The sequence below is a fragment of the Gymnoscopelus microlampas genome (assembly GCF_963454915.1).
Source record: "Gymnoscopelus microlampas genome assembly, chromosome: 12".
NCBI classification, from domain to species: Eukaryota; Metazoa; Chordata; class Actinopteri; order Myctophiformes; family Myctophidae; genus Gymnoscopelus; species Gymnoscopelus microlampas.
In genome coordinates, this window is record NC_139949.1 from 37,597,164 (window position 1) to 37,623,417 (window position 26,254).

The window sequence follows — 26,254 nt, forward strand, 5'->3', positions numbered from 1 at the left end:
CACTTTGCGCCGCAAGCTTGTAGATCTGCTACTTTTGATGCTTTTGTGTGACGCTGTAGTATGATCAAGTAGGAGCATTAACTTAACCAAAAAACACAAAAAGTTAGAATATGGAGATAGGAGTTTTCTTCACGACAACAACGCTATTATGTTACGGAGCAGATGAGCCCACAAACAAATTGGATTTTTTGACATTTAAAATGTACAAGAGCAACATGTATAAACCTTTTAAAAAGCACGGCACAGTGCCCCAGCGTGGTGTTGTCGTCAGTAACAGTCCTTTTTGTTCCTCTGGGCTGCGTAGTAAACGATGAAGCCCAGGGTGATGAGGAAGGCGGTGGCCACCAGCGTGAGGAAGGCCATCACGGGCCTCTTGGACAGGACGTGACAGCCCAGGCAGGGCTGGGGCGCCTCGCTGGGACACTGCTGGGCTGCCGTCCCCTCCACGGGGAAGCCATTGTGCTGGATGATGTTCCTGTAGTTGGGGGTTGAAATAATACATTGGTAATATAATTGCGATTAAAAAAATATTTTGTATTTTAGCTTCAAACAGTGGATCACGTAAATCAAATAGTTGTTTCCGTTTGCCTTTTAGGCATTGTAAACAAAGAATTGCAGAGTGCAAATATGACAATTAACTTAAATATACAAAGCTTATTACGGAAATATACAAAGAAATTACTGACAATTACTGGTGCCAATAATCTAAATAATATGTTTTATAATTGTACGCATTCAAACAACGAAAAAATAAATAAATGGCGGAAATAGACGATCTACAGGCTCACTTGCAAGCTTGTATTATACAGATGAATGGAAACGATTTGGACGATAATAATGAAATTAATTTTGATTATCTCTAATAATTGCGATCAGGGAAAATATATATTTATCGTGACGGGCCTATACTGACCTGTAGTTGGACAGCGAGGCCTTGACGATGACCTCGTCCTGGACGTGGCCATAGAGGCCGAAGCCGGGGTCCCGCTGGTCGCTGAGGGCGTAGGCGAAGTACCCCTTCAGGTTGACCCCGTCCATGATGTACGCTGTGGGAGAGAGAGATAATAATAATAATACATCCAATTTATATAGCGCTTTTCTGGATTCTCAAAGTCGCTTTACAGAAAACAAACAAAATAAGAGGACGTATGAGGACGAAAAAAACGATGTCCAATGTAAGAAACGATGTAAAAAAGAACATTTAAAACCTTTTATGCTACACTATGTCACCCAGTGTAAATATTTAAAAAAATGCCACCATAGATGACAGGAAAGCACCGTAGGAAGCGCCATTAGTACACCAGTAGATGACATAGCCAATCTACAAGCTCGCAATGTGTCGCGAGTCGACGCGTTGTCGGCTTGTTGATCTGCTATTTGCAATTTTTCTGAGCTTTTTGAATCTCGTTTGATTTAGAAAAACTAAATCAAACACTGAAACTAATAGAAACTAAACCAAAACTAAGCCTTTTCACAAAATGGAAACCAAACTAAAATAGCAAACCCACTTTAACCCGTTTTGGGCGGGAACCCCTATTTGTAACTATACCGTTCAAGACGGCAACCCCTTTTGTGATTCTTGTTGCTATCTACAGTATATAGCAACATACATTTTTGGTCATTTTTGAATAAATATTTGAAGTTTTTCAGAAAACTTAGGTCAGGATTTAGAAGGCGTTTTTAGAATCAGCCTCAGGTCTAAATGCGTTAAAAACTAAAGAAGTGAAAAACAAATGAAACATTCAGAGCTATAATAACATGGCACTCTGTACACATACAGTAGTAATACACCATAGCCTGGCCGTACTAGGTCACACGTGACCTTGCCAAAGGTCATTGCCGAGCACTGGTTGTTGAATAATAAACTCGACAGGCTGGTCAGGCTTGTGTACAGCGAGTAACCTTGACTAGAACAACACAGGACCGTGTGTGTGTGTGTGTGTGTGTGTGTGTGTGTGTGTGTGTGTGTGTGTGTGCTCTCAGCTGACCACCTCCTTTGGGGTCAGTGAGCTGAATCCCTGTCTAATAATTAACTGTTCTAAAAACTGGTCAAGAAGAGAGCTTGTACAGGAATGTTTACCTCCTCCTGCCTGTAAACCAGCATAATTGACATCCTTATTACCAAATCAAAATGTGTGTGTGTGTGTGTGTATGTATGTGTGTATATATATAGAGAGAGATCGATCGATCGTCAGAAACCTCTTATCTCCATATTTTAACTTTTTGTATTTTTTTGTAAATCAATGCCCTACTTGATCATACTACAGCGTCACTCAAAAGTAGCCGATCTACAAGCTTGCGCCGTGTTATGAGCTTGTCGATCTGCTAATTTAGTTGGTTCCAAAAGCTGTCCATTTAAGTTGTTAAGAGGCTGTATTTCTGTGGACACATCCACAGCTTATTGAAAAGGCTGGCTTTGACTTTGTCACCGCCCACTTGTAGTCTCATCAAAGCACTTTTCTCTCTACCCGTCTGTCTCTCTACCCGTCTATCTCTCTTCCCGTCTGTCTCCTTTGCCAAATGGAAATGGGGGTCTGTTTACATACTTCTGTCAGCTGTGGTGTACAGGCAGTAACTAAGTACATTTACTTGTACTTAGTTACTGTACTTGAATATCGGTACTATAATATCTGCTATTTTCATAAAATCTTGGGGATTTTTTCTTTATCTGGAATCTTTTTAAAACATAGATCTTTTTGGCACAAAATATTTTCAGGTGTGGGGTCCGCGGCACAGTCAAATACATTAATTTAGGGGGTCCTTGACATGAAAAACAGAAATAGTACCCAAATTATGTGTGTGTGTGTGTGTGTGTGTGTGTGTGTGTGTGTGTGTTTCACCTTTGAGAGCCTCGTTGATATAGTTGTACAGGTAGTAAACTCTCAGCGTGTCCTTGAAGCGGGCCGAGTCCTCCTCTGCGCCGTTGGCCATCACATAGACGGGCACGTTGTTGTAGTGCTCCTTCACCTTAACACACATTAAGATAGATTTCTTTGGGCTATTCAAAAAATTGCAGATGTACAAGCTCATAGCGCGGCACCCCCAGATGGCATCCGGGGATGCGTGGAATCCCCAGAAGCAAAGATTTGAGTTACAAATGTTCGCTTAAAAATATTATATATATTCATTGACTGATATACCATGGGGGTCCTTGAAGCTGACTTTATTATTGTGCACCACCAGTGGATGTGAGTGACTTTCTCACCCAGTTGAGGGCCTTTCTGAGGCCCCAGGGGACCACAGGTCTGGTGGATGGTGGTATGATCCACGTTGTGTCCATCATAAACTGGACCTCCAGTCTAGCTTTGTACATGTACCTGCACAACACAAACACACACAGTAACATAAATATACAAATTAAGACATGACCAAAAATCGAAATTATTTTCTATTTAGGAGATAATGGAAGGAAATATTTAGAGTGATCACAATTGTATAAACTATATAGAGCCCAATGTGCAATTCCCAATAGGAGATATATTTCTTCCTTGGCCGAGTGGGGATGTGCGTACAAAGTTTCACGGCAATCGGGGCACTGTGTTCATGATTTGAGGCATGAAAAATCTGACAGATTTATCTTGCTCACATGACTATAGAGATAATGTGTACCAATGTCTGTGATGTTAGGATAAAATCTGTAGTAATATAAAAAAATGAGTTTTTCAAAAATCTGCTTCCTGGTGGCGCTTAACACTCATCTTTGAATTATTATCATTTCAAACTAATAAATGAACCCTAGTTCTAAAAAGGCAAAGGTGTCCTTTTATGGGTTAAGAGCCTCAAAGGATGTCCCTTACGAGTCCTCCTTGGCGTGTGTTGCCAGCATTGTGCTGAAGTGACTGATGGCAAAGAAGTCGTACGTCCCTTTGACCAGCTGTCTGTCCTCCTCATTGAACACCGGCAGGCTGTGGACACACACACACACACACACACACACACACACACACACACACACACACACACACACACACACCATCAAATCTTCCGTGTTAACTTTTTAAAAATGATAATAAAATAATGGATAATCCAAGGGAAATTGCAAATGACTTCAATAAGTTTTTTGTAAATGTAGGTCCTAATCTGGCAAAGGAGATTGAGGAGCCGAGAGATAAGAACGGTTTGGATGAAAGTCTTATCAAGTTAAATCCACATTCCATCTTCATCAATAGTGTAAATGAATATGAAATAATACAAATTGTTAACAAATTCAAAAATAAAAAGTCGACTGACCATACAAATATTGACATGATGATAGTAAAAAACATAATTGAAACCATTGTAACTCTGTTTACCCATATATGCAACCTATCATTCCAAACTGGTATCTTCCCAAATAAAATGAAAACGGCTAAAGTAATACCCATATTCAAAACCGGAGACAAACAGCAACTAACAAACTACAGACCGATCTCTCTCCTATCCCAATTTTCAAAAATCCTGGAAAAACTTTTTGTGGAAAGGCTTGATAACTTCATAGAAAAACACCACCTACTAAGCGCGCACCAATATGGATTCAGAGCCAAAAGGTCTACTTCGATGGCAGTAATAGAACTGGTAGAAAACATCTCAAAAGCAATAGACGATACAGAATACACAGTAGGGGTCTTCATAGATTTAAAAAAGGCTTTTGACACTATTGACCATGGGATATTATTAAAAAAAATGCAGAGGTATGGAATCAGGGGTATTGCCCTCTCTTGGCTTGAAAGCTACCTTAAAGACAGAAAACAATTTGTTAATTTAAATGGAGTTGACTCAGACATCTTGCAAGCTACATTTGGAGTTCCTCAGGGCTCGGTTCTGGGTCCAAAACTATTTATTCTTTACATAAATGACATTTGCGAAGCCCTGAAGGATATGCGCTGTGTTCTGTTTGCAGACGATACCAGTTTGTACTGTACGGGTGCAGACCTGGGGCAGCTCCTGCATGCAGTGGAAAATGACTTAAAAATCTTAAAAAAGTGGTTTGACATAAATAAATTGTCATTGAACATCAGCAAAACTAACTTCATTATCTTTGGAAATAAAAAAATAAAATCTCCAATTCGTTTAACCATAAATGATATTGAATTAGAGCAAGTAAATCATACTAAATTTTTAGGAATCATTATTGATAATAAACTTACCTGGAAGCCGCATATAGACATCTTAAAAAGACAATTATCCAAAACAATAGCCATTTTTCATAAAATGAAAGGTATCATAAACAAAAAATCACTCCAGACACTGTACTGCTCCCTACTATTACCTTATTTAACCTACTGTGCGGAAGTGTGGGGAAATACTTATAAAACAATCATCCATCCTATCTTCATGCTACAAAAAAAAGCAATAAGAATAGTTAATATGTCTGATTATTATGCACCAACCAACCCACTATTCATCGAAAACCGCACACTAAAATTAGAAGACCTGGTCAACCTTAACTCCACTGCAATAATGTACAAGGCACACTATAGGTTACTTCCGAGCTGCATGCAGGAGCTGTTCAAGCCCAGGGAATGCAGATACGAGCTCAGGGGAACTGCCATCTTCAAGAAAGTAAAAGCAAGGACCAACTCCAAAGGGAGATGCCTATCAGTCATAGGGGTAAATCTGTGGAACTCATTGGAAAATCATATTAAAATGTCCAACTCAATTAAAACATATAAGAAATTATATAAAGCAAATGTAATTGATAGATATAAAACATCAATGTAATGAACAAGTAAAAACATGAAAGTGTGTATCCATTTATGTGTTTGTGCATATTTTCATATGCACATATACATAATTATGGATGTGTATTTGAATGCATATATCATGTGTAAGAAGATATATTGAGATATGTATATTGATACAAATGTAACCTAGTATTTTGAAAGTAAATAGATAATTGAATTATTAAGTAAATACAAATAGTAATGAATTCAAAATAGCGATAGTAACAACGATACTAGTGATAGAAGATATTGTTATAATTAAATTTGCAAAAGGTACAAATTGTCTGAAAAGATTATGTAAATTCAAATGTTTATTATTATTTTTTTATTATTTATTCCTTCATCTTTTTTTGTTTTGTTTCATCTATTCTGAAATGTAATATTTGAAGTTTGTGTTAGTTCATTTTCTTTTGTTTGCGCTTACGTTTTCTTTAAGCTACTATGATAATTTATTTTAAAAGGTAATAAGGTGGGCAAAATAAGCTTCGGCTTCAGCCCATACCTTTTCGGCCAAATAGTCATCATGTTGACTAAGATGTACTGTATGTTCAAATGTTTTGTTGTAAAAAAGAAATCATGACCGAAATAAATAAACTAAACTAAACTAAACTAAACTAAACAAAAAAAAATCATAACAATGATTATTAATTGAAACTATATTGTGTGTTTACAAAACTAACTAAAACAAGCAAAAATCTGAGAAAATATCCTTAGTTTCGGTCTTTGTCAATATCCAATATTTTCTAAAAACAATCACTTTTCTTTTTTCAAAAATAGCTAGATTCAGAAGCTCAGAAAAATAGCAGATCTACAAGCTCACAAGCTTGTAGATCTGCTATTTTTCTGAGCTTCTGAATCTCACCCCTGACTACAACTAAAGCTAAAGTAAAACTACACCTTGGTACAATCTCAGATTCCCTAAAATAATGGGCATGTTGGCTGCAAAATTGTAGATAACCGATATCACCAAAAACGTCAAATAATGACCGATATAGTACATCCCCTGGGTCACGGAAGTATCTCTATGGAAAATAACATTGGGTCATCTTAGAATCGTCTCATAAGAATTGTGGTCCAAAAATAAACAAACTGTCTCTGCGATGTTGTCAGGGAGGTGGTTCTGTATCATTTATGATAGTCAGTCACTCATATGCTTGTTTCTGGCAAAAATGTAATTAATTTGGCGACGGTAAAGTTAGCGTTTTCTCGCTGTCAGTTGATGCTTCATTATCTATTTGAGTATATGCAGTATTTTCTTCTCTTTTTTTTTTTTTTTTTACAATATTGTGTTTTCTCTTATCCTCTTTTCAATACAATTATCTTACAAAGATCCTGTATTTTCTTTTTTTACGCTCCCTCTGCTGTTTTTTATTAAATCGATTTAAAACTGGTGACATACATTTTCACCAGTTTGAATCGATTTTACGATACATCGTCACATGCCTAGCTACCACAGATGAAGTGACCTTCGTACTCGACTGAGTTGAGCTGACGCAGCCAGCTCCTCATGCCCGCAGGGTAGTCCCCGCTGCCGAAGATGGGCTCTGCGAACCAGCCCACCCGGAAGTCCAGGAACCTCTGAGCCGGCTGCACGTCCTCACGGCTGTACGAGAAGGCCGGCTCCACCCAGTCCATGTGCAGAGCCATGGACACCTGGAACATGTCGGAGACGTTGCGGTACAGTGGTGAAGTGACAAGAGAAAATCGGTAACACTTCTCTTAACCCATTGACCCATTACAACCGGGAAAGCATCTGTGTCATTTTTAGATGTATTTGGCTATTCAAAAAATAGCAGATACACAAGCTCATAGCTCACATATGAGCTTGTAGATCTGCTAATTTTAATCGTGAAAATGTGTGCAAATCTTTTGAATATATATATGTTTTAAAGCGAACATTTGTAACTCAAATCTTTGCTTCTGGGGATTCTACAAAAGTCTTCTAAATCCTAAGTTTTCTGAAAAACATTATATTTCTATATCGGTGGTTCTCAAACTTTTTCATGTCAAGAACCCCCCAAAATGAAATGGATTCCTCATAATTCCCCCCGAAGCAAAGATTTGAGTTACAAATAATAAAAAAAGATCCTGTATCTTCCATTTCTTTTACGTGCCCTCTGCTGTTTGCATTTCTTTATTTTTATTTTTTTTAAATCGATTTAAATTGTAATGTACATGCATATTTGAATTTACGATAAATCGTTACATGCCTATGTACGACGGAGCATAAATCAGGCATTTGGGAGAAAACTGACCTGGCCTCCCTGCTTGCGTCTGAACTCTCGGTCGTAGGCGCGCCAGGCCAGGGCGTGGGCCCTCAGCATCTGGTGACCCTCCTGGTAGCTGACCACCTCGTCATTGGGCTCGTTCAGGGTGATCCACAGCTTGACGTGAGCCCCCAGCTCCCTGTAGCACAGCCTGGCGTAGGCCGCAAAGGCCTCAGGAGTCTCCCTGCATGTTGGAACACATGCAGCAGATTAGAACCAATCGCTACAAGAAGACACAAGTTTTATAGAGAAGAGGACAGGAGAAGAGAGGAGAGATTTTCCTCAAATATATATATACACGATACATATTATATATCGTTGAACTGAAAAGTTTTGGAGGTATGAGGTTTCCACCCCGACAGAGGCGATATTTTTAAAAACATAATATGGAGTCAAATGCACATATGGCCCTCGTCAAATGAACATATATGGAGATCAACATGCACTGATGTCAGGTCACAACATAAGACTCCTGCGGATATAATGCAAGCTTTAGGCCCCTATAGGCCACTGGGCTTTTTTTTCACGGCTAATAACGGCAAGGTGCTCGTCTAACAGCGCTTCCAGGCACCCGAGTTGAAAATATTTTAGCTTTCGGCAACTCTGTAGGCAAGGGGAAAGTGCTTTGCGTGCCTCGCGTGAGCGCAAGGTTTTGCCCAGCACAACTCCAAGCTGCTGGAGTTTCCGAAAGACACGGCTCTCACGTTATAATTAAAAACATACGTTGTGCTCAGGAAAAAAAGAACATCTCCGTGGACACAGGGCCTTAAGAGTCAGATTTTGGGAATGGTGTGTGGCTCAAAATGTGGATGTCAGACTTTCGTTTTGTTTCGTTTCGTTTTATTTGTTTCGAACATCATACAATAAAAAAAGTCACAATAAAACAATATAGTAAAGAATACAAAATATTTTAAAAACTATTTCAACTATCTCAATGTACAATAAATCATAAGTGTTCGAAAAGGAGCAGGAAGAAGCTAATGCTTATAAGATATCCTACCCCCTATTAAAGTTTCATATTTACACAAAATCTTATTAGAAACATTATCTTTGAAAAGAAAAAACAAATAGAAAAAAACAATGTATACATTTGTACTTCAAAACTACTTCACTATGCACAAACCTATCCATCACCATCAACAATTCACATTAAAATTTCCCTCCTCATTACTATACTTCTTAAAAATGCTTTTCTTATATTGATGTTTAAAATGTGGCATACTGCTTTGTTTTATTTCTTCGTGGAGTTCATTCCACAGTGTAACCCCGCAGACTGAAATGCACATACTTTTTTGTGTAGTGCGAGCAAAAGGCTGCTGTAAGTCTTCCTTCCTTCTTAGGTCATATCTTCCTACTTCTTTATCTTTAAACATTTTTTGCAGGTTCTTTGGGAGTAAATAATTCCTTGCTTTAAAAACCATTACTATAGATTGAAAATTGACAAGGTCCATAAATTTTAAAATATTTGACTGTAAAAACAAAGTATTTGTGTGCTCAAGACAAGATAACCAACATTGTGAACTATCCTTATTGCTCTTTCTTTCACCAGCCTGTGACATCACTCATCTATGTCATAGATATGATGTCACAGATGACTGACGTCTCAGGCTGGCCCACATGAAGTCTGAGATCTGAGATGATCCACATGATTCCATTTTCGGGCGGTGTAGCCGCCCCTATAAGTGGGGTTGGGACACCTCATTAGTACACCCTTCGCTGTACTGTGATTGGCTCATAATAGCACACCCATCTACATTAGTACACCCCTAGCTGTACTGTGATTGGCTGACTCTATTGGCTGACTCTATTCAGCACTGTGATTGGCTAGCGAGACACATGATGAAATTAATAACCTACAAATAGGACTATGCACTTTAAAAAAAAACTTTTTTTAAGTGAGCTTCCATCACTGTGATGACCACTGTGATGTGATGACCACACCGCCCACTTCACACTGGGTGTGATTTTTTAATTGCATTTAGTTTTTGTTATTTTGTTTGTAGGCTGTTTGTTATTCTTTTGCTGTTGTCATGGCTGCCAGTTCCCACCTGATGTTGTGTGGGAGTTCCGACCACTCCAGACCGTACTGAAGAACTGCGAGCTTGCATAACGTCTTCAGACTAGGACTTAAGTCTAGGATGTACAGGTCATCAGCTGTGTATGTGTTTCCCCCAAAGAGGATGACACGAACACCCATCATGCAGCAGCACGTGTTTGTCATTCTGCACGGGCCTTTCCCCTTTGGCTCAACCTTCGTCCAGGAGAAAGTCACTGGACTGAATTTCCACAGATCACTGAAGACCAGGCGAAGAGTAGAGTTGTGGCCACCAAATATGTACAGCTCTCCCTTGTAGGCGAAGGCTGAATGATTACCGCGTGGAAGAGGCTGTGCAGAAGGCGTAGTCAGCCAGCGGTTGGTCTGTGTGTCCAACACTCTGGTGTTGTAGTAGTCGTCCCCCTCGTCCCCATAGCCCCCAAAAACAAACATCTTGGTCCCGATGATGGTAGCAGAGTGACCTAATGAAGCGGGTGGCGGAGTGCCTCTGGTGTTAATTAAAGCCCAGACCATTGCGGTGGTGTCCATCTTGTAGATGTCATTAGTGCATCCAGTCAGCCGGTTCCATCCTCCATAGATATACATGACCTTCCCCAAGACACAGGCTGAGTGGTTACACGGTCCCTCTGGAACAGTCTCAGAAATCTTGGGCTTGAACCATCTGTGGGTGTCGACGTCAAATGCATAAAGCGTGTTGCAACAGTCCCCATTGATTGTAGACCATTCGTCTTCCTCGTGTATTATCTTAAAATTCTCCATTCCGCCCCATATGTAGATGGTGTCTTCTATTAGCACAGCTGTGTGGCCACAGCGCATGGGTGGAACCTCAAGCGGATGTTCTCTTCCAGTTGTCACTGTGGGCAACTTCATCCAGCTCATAGACACAGTGTTGAATACATGCACATCAATCTGATCCTTGCCTTTCAATTCACAGTACCCTCCAAAAGAGTACACCTTGTTCCTCACAACCAAAGCAGCATGGCTACACCTCTGTGGCCCTCCTTTAAGACTTACTGTCCAGCAGAACATTTCACATAAAGATGATTAAATGCAGTCCTTCAAAATAATCTTGTTCTATTGTGTGCACTACCTCTTATATTGATTTACAGCGGCACAAACACCGGGTGAAGCTTGGCCAATCCGTGAAGCCGATGGGTTGGTTTTGGCCCATCAGGGAAACTCCCTAATATGGCAAATTGATCCACATGGCAATGCTTTCTCACTCCTGAGAAGTCAAACGAGGGAGGCTGAAACAGCAAACGTTGACTAGGGGGGATATGAGTGACGATTCTATCCCTATCGGGACAGCAACTCGAGTCGGCTGAAGCGGACCTCGCAACAATCAGCATGGCGACTCGCTCGCCTAATGGCTTGCTCGGAGGTGCCTCTCGTGCCGCAAGTCCGCTTTAGACGGCGCTCCTCTGTCGTTTTAACAGTTTTACACCCGGGGACCACCAGGGGTCCGAAAGGACCCTTATGGGCCTGTAACTCTGAGAGTGTACAAATGGAACCAAATGGACCCATAAGGGTCCACTGAGGATTTTACAGTGTAGTATTACTAGTTTAGTTTGGTGATTCTCAAGGTTATTAATCTCAAGGACCCCCGCCCGGTTTGATATGCATCTCTGGGACCCCCAATCTACACTGTCAAATCCTTAGTGTTAATTTAAATTTTCCCTTACAGACCTATAAGGGTCCATTTAGACTGAAGTCGATGGGGGGCTTGGAGCGGGCTGAAACCTTGCCCAAATTCGGAGTCATACTGTACATCAATGGTTCTCAGCCTTTTTGAACTAGGGACCCCCCAAAATAATCATATTTGGACTGGGGACCCCCTATAATAACCATATTTGGACTAGGGACCCCCCACCCTGACAAGCACTTAGAATTGTAAGGGTTGAGGCATTATATTTTTAGTTTAAAGAGGTTCCACAGATAAATATAGTGAAAATAGCAGTTCTACAAGCTCACAGAGGCGTTGTGAGCTTTTAGATCTGCTAGTTTCAAAATGTTTGCCTCTTTCTTATATTAATTGACAATTTGGCCAATGTTTGACCAGTTTTTATAGTGTAGTTTGTTGATTACTTTTGATGCAGTAATCTCTTTTAAGGTTATTATTATTTTTATTTTTTTAGGTATTAAAAAGGTCTTAAGGGACAAAAAAGCCTCTGAGAACAGGGGAAGACCAGGCAAAATGGTCAAATGACCAAGCAGCGACGTGCCCAAAGCCGTCAGATCAACACAACATAAAACTATCCTGCGTATAGAAGGATCGGCGATGCAACATAGTGAGTGTGAGTGCCGAGGAGCACTAGGCCTGTCACAATTATTACATACACGTTTTGAGCTTGTAGATCGGCTGTTTCCACTACTCATTTTCGTTTTTTAAAAGTATAAACTTAACTTACAATTATTCATGTTATTTGTCATATCTGCACTGTGTACCTTTTGTTTACGAATCCTAAAAGCCAAAATAAACCGTCAAGTAAAATGTCATTATTGTGACAGACCTATGAATATACGCCCAGCGAATATCTACAGTAATTAATTAGTTGGATTATCTGCTGCAGTGGTGGTGATGGACGCATCTCTGACCTGTTGAGCCACTTGTTGGCGCCGTCCAGCGGGGCGGGCAGGCTGGTGCGGTGGCGCGTGTGGTGCCACAGCGTGACCACGGGCGTCACGTTGGCCTGCAGCAGCTGGCGGGTGAAGCAGCGGTAGTAGCCCAGCAGGGTGGCGTTGGGCTGGGACACGTCGCCCGTGGGCACCAGGGCCGACCAGTTGAGGGAGAAGTGGAAGTGACTGACCCCCACCTGCTGGATCTCATTCACCTAGTGGAACAACAGTGGTTCTCAAAGGTTTTAATTTCAAGGACCCCCGTGTTCTGTCCTCCGCGTCCCATACCCTAGGTGGGGTTGGCGAAAGGGTCTTTCTGTGTGGAGTTTGCATGTTCTCCCCGTGTCCCCTAGGGTAGGTACCCTCACAAAAAACATGCAGTAATTCTGGTCTCTATTCTTCCTCCCCCTGGTCAGCCGGGGCACCTGATGGAGGGTAAAGGAACTGGTTGGAATAACGTTTTCCTTCCACGCCTAGCAGGGAAACCCCCCCCCCCCCCTGTCAGGTGATAAGAAGCAGCCTGCTCACTCCTCATGCATCGAAGGAAGCATGAGCTCAGTTCGGAGCTCTCCCCAGGCTGGCAGAGGGAGAGTAGCGCTCAGGATTACAAGCTAAGGCATTGGCACTGGGTGAAAAATGGGTTACAAAATCGTGGGATAAAAAAATCGAATTAAAAAAAAAGAATTCAAGGACCCACAGTTTGATATACGTTAGGCCTCAAACCCTCCCCCCATTTGACCAAATTTTCTATCTATGGGACCACAATCTATACTATAAAATCCTAACTCTGAGAGTGTACAAAATTAAACCCATTTTACCCATAATTTCCCTCTATATCAGCAGTCATCAGCCACTGGAATAGTGTGGTGGTGTTTACCTGCAGAAACACACTGCCGTCTTGCCGTATTTTGGTGTTTTCACTGTTGTTTTGGTAGATAATAGCGTACGTTTAAATAAACACAGGATTTTACAGTGTAGATCAGAGTTATCAAATGGGGGTCGAAATGTATATCAAATTGTGGATCCTTGAAAGGGTTGAGAATCAATCACTATTGTATTATTAACCACTTAATCCCCAGCATCCGTATCCTGGGGAAAACTTTTGCAGAATATAGCCGATCTACAAGCTCCCAACGTGTCGCAATGCATTGTTAGCTTGTAGATCTGCTATTTTCTGTGACGATACTTTCATGTAGAGCGAAAATAGAAAGAAAAGTCGCTATATAGATATAGATAGTATAAAAGGGACTCCGGTCAACAATGTGTGGCTACAGTATTCTACATGTTTCCATGGACAACGGGTGATGACATAAAAACTGACGAGACTCCCTCTTTCTTTGGTGTTTCACCCAGGTGGGCGTGGTTACTAAACCTAACCCTAACCTCAAAACCACGCCCCCCACCTGGGGGCGAAACACTGTGAAAAGAGAGAAGTCTGAAGAACAGACCTGTTGTCGGATGGTGGCGTAGTTTGCACAGTGAGCCGCCCGGCGTAGCGGCGGCGCCACCAGGCCCTCCACCTTCTTCAGCTCTCCTCTGTTGGAGATGTTCCACACATAGATGTTAGGATCTGCAAACTGTGTGGGCACCGTCTCCACCTGGGAACACATTGACTTTGACTTGTCAAAAACTTGCCAGAAAAAATGCCAAAATAGCTGTTCCACATGCTCACCAGTGTTGATTTCGTCGACTAAAACTATGATGAAAAATGTTCGTCGACTACCTTTTTTCACTGACGAAAACAAAATAAAAACAAAATAAAAACTACGCTAAGATGACTAAAACTAGGACTAAATATATTGACAAAAATAAATAAAACTAAGCAAAAATGTTATGGAGGGACTAGTGGAGAAGAGATCCAGTAGAATTAACACAAGTAATTTTATGTTTGGTTGCACTCGGGTGTCGCTCTCTGAAAATAGCCGTTGAGCTTGTAGATCGGCTATTTTCAGCATGCAACCAAGTGTAAAATCAAGCATTACGACGCCATCAAGGCACCGCCAAAATACATTAGATTCAGTCGACTAGAACCTTATGATATTTGGTCGACTGAAACTAGACTAAAACTAGAACATTTCAGATGACTGAAATATGACTAAAACTAAATGGAATTGTATTCAAAAGACTAAATCAAAATTTGTTGTCAAAATCAACACTGAAGCCTACGTGTTGGGAGCTTGTAAATCGGCAAACATTTTCTGCTTTTGTGTGACACTGTAGTATGACGAAGTAGGTTATTCATTTACAAAGAAACAGACACACAAAAAGTTTAAATATAGAGATACGAGGTTTCTGCCCGACAGCAATGATAATATGGGCAGAAAGCTCGTGCAAATATTAAATGCACATTAGCTGCCAAGGGAACAACTCGCTGACCTTCCAGTCACGTGATGACGTGTCCTCTATCCTCAAACACACTGGTGTTGCAATGAACCCAGAGGGAGACTAACTGGGCCAACCAGTGGTGTAAAGTAACTAAGTACATGTACTGTACTTAATTCAAATGTTGAGGTATTTTTTACTTTCTTCAGTATTTACAATTTTCAATTTACTTTTACTTTTGTTACTTTAAGTATATTTTGATGCCGATACTTTTGTACTTTTACTCAAGTAAATTCTTTAATACGGGACTTGTAACAGAGTATATCTACATTGCAGTATTGATACTTTTACTTAAGTAAAACATGTGAGTGCTTTTTCCACCACTTGGGCCAACCAAACCTACTCTCACTCATCGGAGTAAAGCGCTGTTTACCTACACACTACTGTATGCACACGCAAATACGGGCCACTGGGGCAAGGGTCTTCAACAGGCCAGGGGGTCCTCAGAGTTACTACAGGGGCGGGGGGGGGGGCAAATGTTGTCACGCTGCGACACGTTGTGAGCTTGTAGATGCTTGCTATTTTTGGCAAAGGGGTTTGGTGTAGAGGGGGGGGGGGGAAGAGCAGACCAAGTACAGAGCCAAAGTAAAGTATTGAGGGTCTAAATGGTTAAGTATCTGAAAACACATATTAACAGGAATCCAACATATTCCCAACATATTTCTAGTTTTTCTGTAGTCCCTTATAAATATTGGGTTGCGTTTTTTGGGCTTGTTTCTAAAGTGTAATAGCTTATTTGGGCTTGTTTCAGTTTACCCTACAGACCGGTTTCCCTTCTATCCTTCCTATCTAAAACTCTCGAACGTGCTGTCTTTAAACAACTGTCTTCCTACCTCCACCAGAACAACCTCCTGGACTCCAACCAGTCGGGGTTCAAAGTGGGTCACTCGACAGAGACTGCCCTCCTGGCAGTGACGGAGTCGCTCCATGCCGATAGAGCGAACTCTCTCTCCTCCGTCCTGATACTCCTGGACCTGTCTGCAGCGTTCGACACAGTGAACCACCAGATCCTCCTCTCCACCCTCGAGGGGATGGGTGTCTCAGGCTCTGCACTCTCCCTGTTTGCATCCTACCTGACGGGTCACTCCTACCAGGTGATGCTGAGAGGGTCTGTGTCAGAACCACACAGGCTCACTACTGGGGTTCCCCAAGGCTCGGTTCTGGGTCCTCTTCTTTTCTCTCTCTACACTACATCTCTTGGTGCTGTCATCCACTCCCATGGCTTTTCCTACCACTGCTATGCCGATGACACCCAGCTGATCCTCTCATTCCCCCCCTCTGACACACAAGTGGAGGCACGCATTGCTGCTTGTCTGGCTGACATCTCGGAGTGGATGTCGATGAACCACCTGAAGCTCAACCTGGACAAGACCGAGCTGATGTTCATCCCGGGGAAGGGCTGTCCTCACCGAGACATGGCCATCACCATTGAGAATGCTGTGGTGACGTCAACTCGGACTGCGAAGAATCTGGGTGTGACCCTGGACGATCAACTGTCGTTCTCGGCTAACATCGCATCAGTGACACGGTCCTGCAGATTCCTCCTCTACAACATCAGGAAGATTCGCCCCTTCCTCACGGAGAAAACAGCCCAGGTGCTCATCCAGGCCCTTGTCATCTCCCGCCTGGACTACTGCAACTCCCTCCTTGCTGGTGCTCCGGCATCAGCCATCAGACCTCTGGAGCTTGTTCAGAAAGCTGCGGCTCGTCTGGTGTTCAACCGCCCCAAGTTCTCCCACACAACTATCCTTCTCCGTTCTCTGCACTGGCTCCCCGTAGCAGCTCGCATTTAGTTTAAAACCCTGGTGCTAGCCTATAGAGCAGTGAAAGGAACAGCTCCTTCTTACCTCCGGGTTTTGGTCAATGCCCACACCCCTGCCCGACCACTCCGGTCTGCCACCTCGGGGCGACTGACTCCCTCGCCACTCAACGGTCCTTCTGGTCGATCGACACGGTCACGACTTTTTTCTGTTCTGGCCCCACAGTGGTGGAATGAACTTCCCACTGATGTCAGGACAGCAGAGTCACTGCCCATCTTTCGCCGCAGGCTGAAAACCCACCTCTTCAGGAAACACTATCCTTCCTCTTTGCCTGGCCTACTTGTTGTTAACTAGTTGTACGAACTCTTGTTTTATTTTTGTATTGTTTTATTGGATCTTGTTTAGTCGATACACTTATTTGTTTTAGCTCGTGCTCATTTGATTTTGCCATTTTTTGTCTCATCTGTTTAAGAAAGTAGGTAGCTGATATATTGCACTTTTACCTTAGCGCTAGGTATACTCTTGGTTGCTTGTTTTTGCAGGAAATGTACTTAAAACTTCTGGTGATTAGTAGTTTTCGTTCCCTACCTATGTTGAATACACTTATTGTAAGTCGCTTTGGATAAAAGCGTCTGCTAAATGACCGTAATGTAATGTAATGTACCCACTTTAAACACGTGAGCTTACCTTGTAGATATATATTTTTTTTTTATCTTGAAAAAAAATTACTAAATCGTCTGGCGACGATATAATTCAGTACAGTATGTACAAAGAGCAGTGTTGAAACACCAAGAAGGTGGGGTCTTACATCAGAGGGGCATGACCCCCCCCCCCCCTTTAACAGTTTGAATAGACAAAGTTAATATACTTTGTTAATGTTTTCCATAAGATGACATGTCACTGTCTGACACATACTGACCTGACGACACCTCTTTACCCATATATACAAACTGCAGTGTGTGTTTACCTTGTCACTTACCATGAAGACGTGGTTCTCAAACTTTTTTAATTTCAAGGACCCCCAATGTGGTATGCATGGACCCCCATAACTCTGAGTTACAGGTGGACCACAAGGGTCCATTTGCTTCCTAACTATCCTAATGATTTACCTGAGGACCCCCACCTTAGACCCCCCCGGTCCTGATTCTCACTTTGAGAATCACTCACCATAAATAACTGATCTACAAGCTAACAACGCATCGCTGCACGACGTGTCGTTAGCTTGTAGATCAGTTCTATTTGGACTTACACAGGCACATAAACGTGCACACATATGCACAGAGTGTATACACACAAACATACACAATTACACATTCACACTCACATCGTATGACCCCTATGCACTTAAACAAATACACTGTGTAAGCACACCAGATCGATAAGTAGACAAACGACTACATCTACAGTACACACTCACTTATACAGTACAAACAAGTACACAAGCGTGTGCAGCACTCACACACACACACACACACACACACACACACACACACACACACACACACACACACACACACACACACACACACACACACACACACACTGTACCTGTATAGAGTTGGCTGACACTCCCCATGCGAAGTCACAGGGAAAGACACCTTGAGCCAGTCTGTTCTCTGGCAGCTCAGGGAAGCCGTTCCTCTGGATGACCTTCCTGTAGGAACAGATCCTAGATCAGTCCTCCCGACACCAACACACATGTGTTAAACGATCATAGGAACAGATCTCCATCGCACGACGGTGTCATTTGCCATAAAGAAGTGGTTCTCAAACGTTTTCAATTTGTGTATGCAATAGGCCATGGACCCCCATAACTCTGAGTTACAGATGGACCCACAGTCCCCAAATGTGTACATGTACATGTGTTAAAGGACCATTATATACCAGTCTAATGTTGACTTCTAGCCATTAGCAGCTTAAAAGATCTCGCAGAGTTCAATAATAATGCAAAAGGACTGTGTAAAGAAATGGGAGACCACATGCTTCAAAGACACGAAAAGAAGAAGAAGAAGCCATTAGCAGAGATGAGGAGCCTTCATCTCATTGAGAGGACCTCACTTTAACCCTATATGCTTGACCGGTGTCCCTCAGGGCTCTATAGTAGTGTCTTTTCTGTTTTCGCTCAATATTCAATATCTGTGCTGAAAATAACAGATGATCAAGCTTGTTGATCTGCTATTTTCTGCAAAAGTCTTCCCCACAATAAGGATGCTGGGGGCTTAATAGGTTAAGAACCACTGGTGTACTTATTTTTCAAATGTTGAATCCAAATGAATAAGTAAATACAGACGTGTAGAAGGTGGCGGAGGTCTTGGGCTCTCTCTTCATGGCGGGGGTCTTGAAGTCCACGTAGTAAAGACCCCGTCGGATGCCGTACTCGCGGTGCCACTCGAAGCCGTCCACCAGCGACCACGCCGTGTAGCCGATGACGTTCACGCCGTCGATGGTGATCGCTACGGAAACGAACGGACAAAGACAACTGATGGGTATGATGACCATGGCTATTGTAGTTAAGAAGTTGCTTCATTCTTTTTTTTTTTCTTTTTTTACTTCATGTTAATCAATTTCAGTTTGTTTTTAATTAGACTTTAAAGCTGGTTTGCTACTAGTCCAGTTAAGTTTTTATTTTGTGAAAACACTTAGTTTTAGTTTAGTTTACTTTTTTTTATTAGTTTTAGTGTTAGTTAAACAAAAAAAGTAATTTGGGGTTGTCGGGGTGAGACTATAATATACCAAAAACTAAAAGTCATATTGGCGTCTTTAGCCACTGATGCTTATATGGTACAAAGCACAAATATCGGCCCGATATATCGGTAAAACCGCTATATTGGCCTACCTCTAATAAATACTGTACATTGACACTAGGGATGGGACGATAAACGTTATTATTATCGTGATAAAAAACACTCACGATAATCGTATCGCAGAGATTTTAATTTATCGTGAAATTGTCCTCCATCACACACTGAGATCAATTCACCTTTGCTGAGCTGCATATCCGGACCGGTACCACTTAAACCCTCTAGAATTGGTGAAACGCACCTGTAAAGAACGTACTTTATACAGTCTTTTTTTCTCTCTCTAAATCTCCGATTTACAAGCACACAACGCGTCGTGATCGGTTTGTAGATCGGCTATTTTTGGCAAATGTTCTACCCCAAGTGGTTAACAAAAGTGGCATTTTAGAGTTTTAAGCATATTTTGATTATCGCGATATTATCGTAAATCGCAATGATTTTGGTCACAATAATCGTGATTTTCGTATCGTCCCATCCCTAATTGACACATGCATGGTTGCTTCCCCTCTCGTCGTGGCATCTGATAAAGAAAACCAATGAAGGAGGAATTAAGGTCAACCACGTTGGTTGGATCGGTCGCTCACATTTCAGTGCTCCTGCGATGAAACTCTTGAGGTAGTACATGTGTCGGGGGTCTTCTGTTTTGGTGTTGCCCAGAACGTACCTGCATGGGGGGGGGGGTATTGGAAGACCACAATCAGCCAGAAACACTACAACACACATCAATCCTGGAGTCTCCATTATTAGAGTTGTTCCGATACCGAAACCAGTATCAGAAAAAGCTGCCGATACTGGTTAAAAGCGGTATCGGCGAGTATGCCAGTCTATGCCATTCCGATACCACCACCGTAATTTATCACATGATTGATATGCCATTTACAGTAATCAATTATTTTGATTACACAGATCTTCTCTTATGGGGGTCCCTGGCACAAAACATTTTCAGATGGGGATCCGCTGCCAAATACATATCATTTGGGGGTCCTTTGGCAAGAAAAAGGTTTGAGAAGCACTGATTTAGATGGCATGTGTAGAATGGGTCTCAGCAGGTCTTAACCCATTGAGGCCTGAAGCCGATTCTACATGTCTCCTAAATCTCAACTGTTTTCTGAAAAACGTATGTTTCTATATCAGTGGTGGTCAAACTTTTTCATGTCAAGGAGCCCCAAAATGATATGTATTTGGCCGCGGACCCCCATCAAAATATTTTGTTCCAGGGACCCCCAGAAACAAAGCTTTGAGTTAAAAATGTTCGCTTTAAAAATATATATATTTCAAAGATTTGCACACATTTTCAAGATTTTTCAAAAATAGCAGATCTACAAGCTCATAGCGAGGCACTCGGTGCCGCGCTTGTATATCTGCTATTTTTGAATAGCCCAAAGTGTAAAATAATGCTTTTTAGCTGAAATCTAAAAATGACACAGTTCCAGGTCTTAATGGGTGAAGAGAGTGTTTACCATCCACTCTGCACCACGAAGATGGGTGGCTTGTCGTACTCGGCGTCCACCCAGTACAGCAGCATGCGGAGGTCCAGCTCCTCCGTCTGGCCGAACTTCAGGCTGTCGTTGATCAGGTGGAAGCTGAGCGAGGCTCCGTGAGACAGGGCGAAGAAGTCCGCCGTGCCCTGATGATAAAACATGAAACTTTATTTTAAGAGGCTGTTTCAAGACTTGAACGAAACCAAGATATAATACCGCCATAAGGGAAAAACTACAACAGTCAATTAAAAAGATGGTGAAACGACTATTTAAAAGTGAATAAAAGAGGCAATAAAAGCTAAGAAATGGCCTTGATATAAACATATGTTTTCCAGAAGGGATTTAGAAGATGACACTGACTTTGCCTAGCCTTAGATTCTCAGGCAGGGCATTCCAGAGGCCAGTTATTAACGAATTGGGCTTTAGACCAGTGGTTCTCAGGCTTTGGCCGTGACCCCCCAACATAATCAGATTTGAACTGGGGACCCCCCCAGATAAATATTGTGAAAATAGCTGATCTACAAACTAACAACTAACGCCTTGCGTTGCGAGGCGTTGTGAGCTTGTGGATCGGCTATTTTCCAATGTTTTGCCTCTTTGTTATTATTTGACAATTAGGCCAATGTTTGAGCAGTTTTTATTGTATAGTTTGTTGATTACTTTTGATTCTGTAATGGTATTTTTTTTTAGGTATTTAGGTATTAAAAAGGTCCTAAAAGTCCTTAAATTGTCACTTCACTGTCATCTGGGGACCCCCCAAAAATCACCCACACAGGTTGAGAACCACTGCTTTAGACTTCAATCATCAATCCATAAACCTAACTTTACAGTAATCTATTATTTGTCAGACTATTGACATGTGGGACTAATGAGCAGCCCCCCCCCCCCCCCCCCCCCTCAGTGATCTACCTTGATCCAGTCGCTCTCCTCCTGGGTGAAGGAGGGCAGCCTGTGGCCCAGCCTCTGCTTCATGCAGGGCGGGTAGTCTCCGTCGGTGAAGAGGGGCCGGGCGAACCAGCCCAGCACGTGGTCCAGGGAGCACTGGCAGTCCCGCAGGCTCTCCAGGCGCGTCTGTGCCGGTTTGATCCAGTGAGAGGCCAGCGCCATGGACAGCTTCCCGCCCTGCCGCGGCCGGTAGTGACGGTCGTACAGGTGCCACGCTGCGGCGTGGGCCTTGTTGGGAGAGGGCAGTGGAAAGTGACTAAGTACATTTACTCGAGTGCTGTACTTAGCCACTTATAAGAACTTGCAATCTACGCCACTGGTTCTACAAAGAAAAGTGTTAGTTTTTTTTTTACTTTTTACTTGGTTTTTGGCATAATATTGTTTTAAGAGCCCGCAAAGACTGCTGAGAGCAGTTTTTCTGGGCGGCGCTAAACACCTCACCCGATGATACTCTCATGTGAGTTTCAGTGATGCCATCACAAATTCAGGGTTCTCTGTCACATTTATACGTGTATGTTTAGCATTTTGCTTAAGATGAGCAATGAAGGCCAAATCAATCAACTACATCTCATGGAATGTTAAAGGTCTCACTCTCAACAACCCAGTTAAGCGTCGGAAAGGGGCTCATGCATTAAATAACAACTGGTATCATTAGACTGGTATCCTAGTCTAATGACATTACTTATGTCAGTCTTGTTTTTAAGTGAAAATAATCGGAGTACTTCCACCGCTGATCAAACGCCACTCACTTTGAGGAGGTTGTGTCCAACCCGAAACGGCAGATCCGGGTCGCTCTTGATCCCGGGCGCCACCACCCCGGTGCCGTAGCCGTGCCAGGCCACCATGAACGGGTTGTCTATGGTGATCCAGTACTTCACGTCGTTTCCGAACGTCCGGAAGCAGAAGTCGGCGTAGTCCCTGAACAGCTCCACCAGCGCCGGGTTGCTCCAGCCGCCCAGCGTCTGCTGGAGGCTGTCGGGCAGGTCCCAGTGGTACAGGGTGACCACGGGCTGCACGCGGATCTCCTTCAGCCTCCGGATCAGCGTGCGGTAGTAGTTGGTGCCCACCTCGTTGTAGCTGCCGCGCGTCCCGTTGGGGAAGATCCTGGCCCAGGACAGAGAGAACCTACAGCGGTGGAAGAAGAAAGGAGGAGTAACATATTTTGGTAACAATGCCCATTCCTTCACCTGAGGCCGATTGTACAAATGTCTTCTAAATCCTAACATTTTTCTGAAAACATTTATGTAACTATACCACTGGTGCTCAAACCTTTTCATGTCAAGGACCCCCAAAAGTATATGTAGGCCTATTTGGCCGCGGACCCCCATCTCAAAATATTTTGTTCCAGGGACCCCCAGAAGCAAAGAATTGAGTTAAAAATGTTCCCTTTAAAAAATATATAAATATTTGCACAAATTGTATACACATCTGAGGAACCACAATGCCTACTATAGAAGCACTTTTTAGAACTCTTTATGGAGGACTTAAAGGTGACATATAAGCCAATAGAGAATAGACAATAGACTCCAATATATGTTTGGTAATAATAATCTAAATCTACAGCCGTAACTAAAGTTTACAAATAATTATAGTATATGAGTATAAAAAGTACAATAATAAGCCTCTGTGATGTTGCGTAATAGAAGCATAAACCATAAAGTACCTCAAATTTGTACTTATCTGGGGCGGCACCTCTCAGCAGGGAGTGCTGGGCGGGAGGAGTAGGACGAAGGCCCTACGTCCTCCCGGTGGGGGCTCCTCACTGGCAGGTGAGTCAATATGAGTGTGTGGGGAGGAATGAATTGGCATAACGACCAAATTGGGGGGATAAAGGGGGTAAAAACAAATTGGCAGTATACAGTACATTACTTTCCACTCACCACTGACCTATAGTACCTCACCCCGAGCTGCTTGATGGCACGGATGTCGGCGTGGACGTTGTGGTAGCTGTCGCTGCCCACGTCCCCGATGGTCCGGCGGGTCCCGCCGCGCGTGAACGTGTCCCAGATGGAGAGGCCCTTGCCGTCCTTCTCGAAGGCGCCCTCCACCTGGTACGCCGCCGTGCCCACGGCCCACATGAAGCTGTCGGGGAAGGTGTCGAAGAGGAAGGCCTTGTCCCCCGGGTAGGGCAGCTTCCTGAAGCGGCCCCAGGTCTTCAGACCCGCGTAGGGCTTGGCGTCCGTCGCTCCGGACACGAAGAGGACGAACGTCCAGAAGAGGCAGAGAAAAAAACGCATGGTGCTGTTTTAGAGAGAAGAAGTTGCAGGAGCACTACTTGTGTCTCTCAAACCACCGGTGCTCATGGAGGAGGGAATAACAAACATCAATCAATCAATCAATCCATTAAAACATTTTCAGGAAAGAAGTGAAAGTTGTGACCAAAAATATGCATTTAAAAAAGAATCCAGGTCCAGGCACTCCAGGGTAGGTAGGTCCAAAAAGTACAGAAGGCCTTCAATTCAAAAAGGCAACTAGATTATTATTAACTACATTAAAATACATCAACGCGCGTCGGCTTGCGCCTTCTATCAGGCGCTAGTGAGACAAAGAGACCTATTATTATTACGCATATCGTGGTGTTTTGGCATCGATGTCTCTCTGACAGAGGTGGACGAGCCCCCAAAAAACACACCGATATAGTTAAAAGAAGAAAAAAAAACTGGTCATTAATGAGGATTGAATCTTGACCAAGCTATAGGAGGGTTGGAAGTGACCGAAGCGGTGCTCTCTCTGGAGGTCTGTCTGTCTGTCAGCTGGCCAGCTGTGTTTCACCTCTCAGACCCCCGCTTAGCGAGACCTGGTCAATGATTCACCCGAAAGCACTTGACACATGCAGGTCTCCAGGCAGCACATAATGTGAGCAGCTCCAAATGATCAATCTCTCTTCAAGCAAACGGCCATTTGGACCGTGCACGTCGCGCAATAAAAGAGAGAGCAATGCTAATGGCGTTGACGGGAAACAGAAGGCGGTGGTTGATGTTTTAAAACGGGTAAATTGTTTGCGTTGATAATGCACAGTAAAAAAAATCCTGTTTTCATTTAGCTCCGAGGGGCTACGAATGGAACGAAGACGGATCCCGGGTGCATTTGTAAACTCTCAAGAGTTACCAAATGGACAAAATGAACACTGAGGATTTTAACTGTGTAGCTTGCGCTAAAATTGAAAATTGAAACCTAGCATTCCTATTCCGGGGCAAACATTCAGTGAAAAGAACCAATTTACAAGCTCACAATGCATCACAATTATGCTTTACTTAAGCTATTTTCAGTGAAGAGATTTGGTGTAGTAGAGGGGAAGAAAATAGACTCTATAGTCTATATACAAAGTACAGTAAATTGTGCAGGTTTTAAGTGGCTACGTCTAAGTAACCTATGCCAAATTAAGTCTGGCTTTGTGTTTTTCTCGACAGAAACATTTCCTGGTTCCCTGAAGGGAGAACGGGACCGAATTTTATTATGGCCCCAGTAAGAGTCACAGCCTTGTTTATGATGACTCCGGCATCTGTCCTTCTTATCACACAGCCTCAGCTGGCACACATTATCATAACCTGCCAGGTTCAGGGAGGGGGCATGCATATTATGATCATATTTCAATAACACAGCACCCATCTGTTTCTATTAAAGGAGGGCCACACACGTCCTGTGCTAGCTGACCTATAAGTGTGTGGGCAGGGGTTTATAGGGGTGGATCGTATCATGTTCTCATACAATAACTTACAGAAAACCCCTTTGACATTAGGCTACTGTACTTCTATGATTGTCAACGTCTCTGTCTCGTATGAAGCTGATTAACGCGGCGCTTTATCAGTTTGTCCAACATTGCTGGGGTTATTGCGCTGACAATGCGTTGTGTTGATCAGTGTGTTCAGGTTCCTAACCCTAACCCTGTTTGGTAGGTGGTAACAGACAGAAGGGGGGGGGGGGGGCAGGGTCAGGGTTGCGTTGGTCATGGGAGGGGCTAACACGCCGTGCAACCGCTATTTTGAGCAGGAGAACGCGCACGCAGATGGATTAGATTAGATTTAAAACAACCTTAAATTCACACCTCAACAAAGTTAGCAAAGGCTGCCGACCAGGGTTGCCAGATCTGCTTATTATAATTTCTCCACAAGATTTTATTTCAAAATAGCCGATCTACAGCTTGTAGATCTGCTATTTTCAAATAGCTGATGTATGTTAAAGTGCTCATGTGGCCCATAGTCGCTTCTTTTGGGCTGGTTTTCCTAGACCTGGTTGCTTGTTTCTCT

The 26,254-nt window shown here is 42.8% G+C and overlaps 1 protein-coding gene across 1 annotated transcript; it reads right to left on the reverse strand.

Moving 5' to 3' along the window:
* Window positions 1-267: 267 nt before the first annotated feature.
* Window positions 268-24,244, reverse strand: kl (klotho; the record flags this gene model as incomplete). Its single annotated transcript, XM_084074272.1, has 16 exons — window positions 268-475; window positions 914-1,046; window positions 2,841-2,967; window positions 3,206-3,317; window positions 3,798-3,905; window positions 7,177-7,355; window positions 7,958-8,153; window positions 12,621-12,856; window positions 14,090-14,239; window positions 18,332-18,437; window positions 19,074-19,236; window positions 20,166-20,245; window positions 21,042-21,208; window positions 21,972-22,235; window positions 22,757-23,132; window positions 23,895-24,244. The coding sequence occupies 16 exons, from the start codon at window positions 24,242-24,244 to the stop codon at window positions 268-270; spliced, it is 2,955 nt and encodes a 984-aa protein (XP_083930398.1).
* Window positions 24,245-26,254: the final 2,010 nt, after the last annotated feature.